The sequence below is a fragment of the Nannospalax galili genome, unplaced genomic scaffold (assembly GCF_000622305.1).
Source record: "Nannospalax galili isolate Female #2095 unplaced genomic scaffold, S.galili_v1.0 scaffold188, whole genome shotgun sequence".
NCBI classification, from domain to species: domain Eukaryota; kingdom Metazoa; phylum Chordata; class Mammalia; order Rodentia; family Spalacidae; genus Nannospalax; species Nannospalax galili.
In genome coordinates this window covers 665,284-671,283 of record NW_008360325.1, presented here as the reverse complement: position 1 = coordinate 671,283, position 6,000 = coordinate 665,284, and the positions used below count along the sequence as shown (strand labels likewise).

The 6,000-nt window shown below is 48.8% G+C and overlaps 1 protein-coding gene across 36 annotated transcripts in view; it reads left to right on the top strand.

Moving 5' to 3' along the window:
- Klc1 (kinesin light chain 1) overlaps positions 1-6,000 on the top strand; it is a 58,189-nt gene that overhangs the window by 19,867 nt on the left and 32,322 nt on the right. For all 36 annotated transcript variants that reach the window (XR_003848205.1, XR_003848207.1, XR_003848204.1 and 33 more), the window contains 3 exons: positions 1,312-1,542; positions 4,584-4,662; positions 5,274-5,499. Coding sequence is in view for 31 of the 36 variants with exons in the window: in XM_029559947.1 (XP_029415807.1) it covers positions 1,312-1,542; positions 4,584-4,662; positions 5,274-5,499 (536 nt within the window). In the remaining 5 variants the exon portion in view is untranslated. The remainder of the gene's footprint in view (positions 1-1,311; positions 1,543-4,583; positions 4,663-5,273; positions 5,500-6,000) is intronic.

Genomic DNA, 6,000 nt, shown 5'->3' with positions numbered 1-6,000 from the left:
GCCTTGAACTCAGAGATCCACCTGTCTCTGCCTCCCAAGTGCTGGGATTAAAGGCATGTGCCACCATGCCCGACAATTAGTTAGTTAGTTAGTTAGTTAGTTAATTAATTAATTGGTCTTTTTGAGACAGGGTCTCCCTGTAGCCCCAGCTGTCCTGGAACTCACTGTGTAGACCAGGCTGACCTTCAACTCACAGAGGTCCGCCTGCCTCTGCCTCCTAAGTGCCAGGATAAAGGCGTGTGCCACCACGCCTGTCAATTTGTTTGTTTGTTTGTTTATTTATTTATTGGTCTTTTTGAGACAGGGTCTCCCAGTAGCCCCAGCTGGCCTAGAACTCACTGTGTAGACCAGGCTGACCTCAAACTCACAAGAGAACTGCCTGCCTCTGCCTCTAAGTGCTGGAAGACCATGTGGATCCCAAAGATTGAACTCAGGTCATCAGGCTTGATGGCTTTACATATTGATGTGACCCTCAGTTCTGTTGTTGAAAGGTTATATGCATCTGAGATTTTCTCATTTGGCAGAAGATAGTCGTTTTTTTTTTTAATTGAAGGAAGGAAAAGCCCATCTTCTAGAGTGTTCAGGTTTTAGATCTAGGAGGGTGGTGGCATGGGTACTATTATGACAAGGAAGGGCAGAAGCCCGCTGGCTTCCCCGGCCTCCTGGTCTTTCTACTCTAGGTCTTTCAACCATGGGGCAGTTGGTGGTAGCTACAGAAGACTCTTCCCTTACCTTATTTGTGAAGATGATCTGTATGCTGTTATCTGTATGCTGTTCTTCTCAGCTCCACCTCCAGCCCTCACCTGCCTGCACTCTACACACATGCACCCTCACATAGAAAAAGGCCCATGCAAAGTGAGGCTAGATGGTCTCCATGGAGAGTAAAGTACACCAGAAGAGGAGACGCGTTTATTTCTGGTCTGCTTGAGGTGCTGTCACAGAGCTGAGATGTAGATGATCTGAGCTTGTGGTACCCACACACCCAGTATGTAGTCTGTGCGGAGAGGTGAAGGACAAAAAGATGGCGGCTCTTGCTTACATGTACCATGGAGAAATATTTTTTTGCTTTTCCTCTCTCTGAGACAGGGTCCCCCTGCAGCCCTGGAACTCACTATGTAGACCAGGCTGACCTCGATCTCAGAGATCTCCCTGCCTCTGCCTCCCTAGTGCTGGGACTAAAGGCGTGCGCCACCACTCCAGGATGGGAGAAGATATGTGTGAGTGGGAACTGGAGCTGCAGGCCTGGCTGTGTGGTAGGAGGGGCTCTTCCCCGACTGCATGTGGCAGTGAGTAAAGGCCTCTTCTGTTCAGGTGATGATGGCCCTATCCAACCACCTGAATGCTGTGGAGTCGGAGAAACAGAAACTGCGAGCTCAGGTTCGTCGTCTGTGCCAGGAGAACCAGTGGCTGCGGGATGAACTGGCCAACACCCAGCAGAAGTTACAGAAGAGTGAGCAGTCTGTGGCTCAGCTGGAGGAAGAAAAGAAGCACCTGGAGTTCATGAACCAGCTCAAGAAGTACGACGATGACATCTCTCCCTCGGTGAGTGGTGCTCACCTGTGTGTTACCACACACTGTGCTCAGGAAGTGCCGTGGTAGAGCTGCGCGTTTGTCCTTACCCCACAAGGGACTGTGTAGCAGGGTCACTGGCAGAGGTCTGGGCGGTGGATGGTTGTTTCTCCACTGTTTTTTTTTGTATTTTTAAAGACAGGGTCTCCCTGCAGCCTCAGCTGGCCTGGAACTCAATACATAGACCAGACGGGCCTCGAACTCACAGAGATCTGCCTGCCTCTGCCTCCTGAGGGCTGGGATTAAAGGCATGTGCCACCATACCCAGCATTCCACTGTATTTTAAATGTGTGTGTGTGTGTGTGTTTTAATTTTTAAATTAAAAAAAATAGTGTTATGTGTATGTGTATATTGCCTGCATGTAGGTAAGTGCACCCGTGTCGTGTAATGCCCATGGAGGACAGAGGAGGCTGTTGGATCCCCTGGAACTGGAGTTATGGACGGTTGTTAGCTGCCATGTGGGTGCTGGGATTCAAACCCTGGTCTTCTGCAAGAACAACCAGTGTTCTTAACTGCTGAGCCATCTCTCCAGCCCCTTGAATGTGTTTTTTAGAACAGTGTTAAGTGCATCTTTGTATTTACAAGACTCCCTAGCTCGATGGCCAGTGCAGCCCCAGCTGATGCTGTGAGGGTCTCACCTCCCATTCTGGCTTCCTACTGTCGGCTTTGCTGCAGGGCCTGGTGCCACGTCTGTAGTCCCAGCTCTGAGCTTGCTGTGCTGCTTGTGATGTCCTTGACTGTCTCTGAAACTCTGTCCTTCCTCTTCTCAGCAGGACGGTCCTGGTCCTTGGCCTTTTTGCCAGCTATCTTTCTTTTTATTTTTTTATTTTTATTTTTATTTATTTATTTATTCATTTTGGTCTTTTTGAGACAGGGTCTCCCTGTAGCCCCAGCTAGCCTGGAACTCACTTTGTAGACCAGGCTGGCCTTGAACTCACAGAGATCCGCCTGCCTCTGCCTCCCAAGTGCTGGGATTAAAGGCATGCACCACCATGCCTGGCTTTTTAAAAATATTTTATTTATTATTTTTATTTTATGTGTATGAGTGTATTGCCTGCATGTATGTGAGTGGACAGTTGGTTGCTGCCATGTGGGTGCTAGGAATTGAACCCAGGTCCTCTGCAAGAGCGGTCAGTGCTCTTAACCGATGAGCCATCTCTGCAGCCCTCTTACCAGCTAATCTTTCTAACCCTGTATTTTCTTTTTCTTTTTGATGTTTCTCTTAGTCTCAGTTATTTTTTCATCTACTTATTTGTGACTCAGCCCAGTTCTCAATGTCAACATCTTATGTGATTATGTGATTATAGCACATTTGCCACAGTTAAAAAATGGGCATTGCTGAGCTGGAGAGATTTGGAACATTGGCTGCTCTTGCAGAGGACCCTGGTTTGGTTCCCAGCACCCACGTGGCAGCTAACAACCATCTGTAACTCTAGTTCCAGGAAATCCGATGCCCTCTTCTGACCTCCATGGGCATTGCACAACACAGGTGCACTTACATAGATGCCAGCAATACACTCATACACATAAAAAAATATATATAGGGGCAGGAGAGATGGCTCAGCGGTTAAGAACACTGGCTGTTCTTGAAGAAGACCTGGGTTCAAATCCCAGCACCCACATGGCAGCTAACAACTGTTCTTAACTCCAGTTCCAGGGGATCCGACAGCCTCTTCTGTCCTCCGTGGGCATTGCAGGACATGGGTGCACTCATACACATAAAATAAAAATTATAAATAAAATATTTAAAAAATATTAAAAATTACATTAAAAATATTTAATGTAAAATGTTAAAAAGAGAAATGAGCCTTGCCACATTGCTGCTGATGGAGCCATAGACTCTGCTGGATGATACCAGCTCCTCTAGTGAGCCCTTTTCTGTTGCAGGGTGTAGCCCAGGGCTCCACAGTGGGTTTAGAGCTGCCTCCCTGTGCCAGGCATATGCGCAATCAGTGTACCAGTCATTTCCACATTTGTGCCCATTCTGACCCCTGCCTAAGGCCCCTGGAACAGTGTATGACACATCAGCAGACTGCGTTTACCCTCTGTTGTCCTCTACTGGGTAACCACAGCAAAATACTAGAGCACTTAACTTCCCCCCAGTCTGGAGGCTGGAACTCTGAGATTAGAGTCCAGCAGGTGGGGTCTGTCTGCTGAGGGCCTCAATTTGGCTTGTAGATGGCTTCCTTTGTAAAGGCTCTGCCTTTACCTGGGGGAGAGAGCAGTAAGTTTTCTGGTGTCTTTTTTTGTGTGACCAGGGACAGCATCATGATGCCCACCCTCTGGCTCATCTAACCCTTACCACCTCCCAGGGCTCTGCCTCCAAATGCTATCACATTGGAGTTAAGTCTAAATGTGAATGTGGGGGTCATGGAAGACTCACATAACAGCTCTGATTCATTAGGCTTACCATATTTCTCCTACATGAAGTCTCCTCTCTCAGGAGACACTTAAGTGTCTGATGTGGATTGCTGTGGGAGAAGATACTTGGGGATGGTGGTTCCAGTCAGGAGTTTACCTGGAGCATAAAAGTATCAAGAAGGGGCCTAAGGAGGTGCCTCATTTGGTTAAGTGCTTGCCTCACATGCATGAGTACCTGAGTTTGATCCCTACCACATGTAAAAAGCAGTGTGGTACAGCATGCTTATAATCCTAGCACTGGGGAGGTAGAGACAGGGAGAGCAGTAGGGAGGCCAGCCAGCCAGCCTTGTCAGTGAGTCCCAGGTCCCAGTGAGAGTCTCTGTCTCAAAAACAAGGTAGACAGTTCCTGCAGAATAGATAGCCCCTGAGGTTGACCGCTCAGGCTCCTTCATCTGGGAGCATGCACACATACATAGACACGTGGTGTTAAGGGAACGGTTGCATTTGCAGACTCAGACACTTAAGCTTTTTATTTTGGAAAGTGTCTGACTCGGGGAAACTGTGCTTGGCACATACTCTCACTGTCAGTGATAATTATTGACAGGCAGCATGTGAAGTTCTGTGGAATGAAAGCTGTTCTGGGTCTCTTGTAGGAGGACAAAGACTCTGATTCTGCCAAAGAGCCCCTGGATGACCTCTTCCCAAATGATGAGGATGATCCAGGCCAAGGAAGTGAGTGACAAGTGGTGGCTGTGTCCCCAAGTGTGGTGCGGTAGTGCTGCTCTCTTTCTGAGTACATCCTTGTCATAGTTGGCAGTTACTTAGCCTGTGGTGCAGAAGGCTGAGCACAGTGGGATTACTGTTTAGTCATTCATTCATTCATTCATTCATTCATTCATGTGTTTATACATACAGCATCTGTTGTAGCCTAGGATGGCTTGGAATTCTTATTCCCCCTGCCTCGTCTTCTCCAGTGCTGGGATTCAGGTGTGTGTCACCATACCTGGCAGATTACCTTTGTTTTCCCTAAACTCTAGTTTGTGTATGTTGGGATATATTAATGTGTAGGCCAGACCCCAGTAAACAGACCTGTGGGTCTTCACAGGGTGGGAGAGGTCAGAGTTGCCTACCTCTTCCTTAGTGTCTCACCCAGAGGTGTCCTGTGGGACTGTCAGCCTGCAGGGTGCCACTGCTGGAGGCTGGTTCTCTCCCAACGTGTTGCACATGTACCCAGCAAAGTCTGAATTGGCACGTGAGCTAACTGGAACTAGAGTGGAGGGAAAAGTTAACTGGCCGTCTGCAGCTGTTCTAACCACCCTCTGACCTGTGCCTTCTCCCTGCAGTCCAACAGCAGCACAGCAGCGCTGCAGCCGCCGCTCAGCAGGGTGGCTACGAGATCCCAGCACGGTTACGCACGCTCCACAACCTGGTGATCCAGTATGCGTCACAGGGGCGCTATGAGGTGGCAGTGCCACTCTGCAAGCAGGCCCTGGAGGACCTGGAGAAAACATCAGGCCATGACCACCCTGACGTGGCCACCATGCTCAACATCCTGGCCCTGGTGTACAGGCTAGTCCTTGGTTTCTGTACTGAATTGTATCTAGAGGCAGCTCTTAACCAACTTGTCTTTACAGTGTGTTTTATAAATCTGCACACACTGCAAAAGGATGGGCATTGGGGGCTGTGTGAGGGTGTCCTGAGCAGAGTGGGGTACGGTGCAGGAGGAGAGGTACCTAGGGCTCCTGATGAGGTAAGCAGCCATGCTGCCCCATTGGGGAAGTGGGGAGTTTGAAGGTTGCTCTCACTGGAAAGACTCTTAACAGTTAGGTAGGGTCCTGCTGATGGCCTGTCATTTGCTGCAGGAGTGTCTGACTGACTGCCTGGTGCTGTCAGAACTTTGGTTGTTTTCCTATTGATGAACATCTAGACTTCATGCAGAGCTGCACTGTAGGATTCCTTAGTCACAGGCAGTTTACATTTAATGTCTTAGTAGCTTGTGTTTTAAGAATTCTATGCCCACTCCCGGCGTGGTGGCGCACACCTTTAATCCCAGCACTTGGGAGGCAGAGG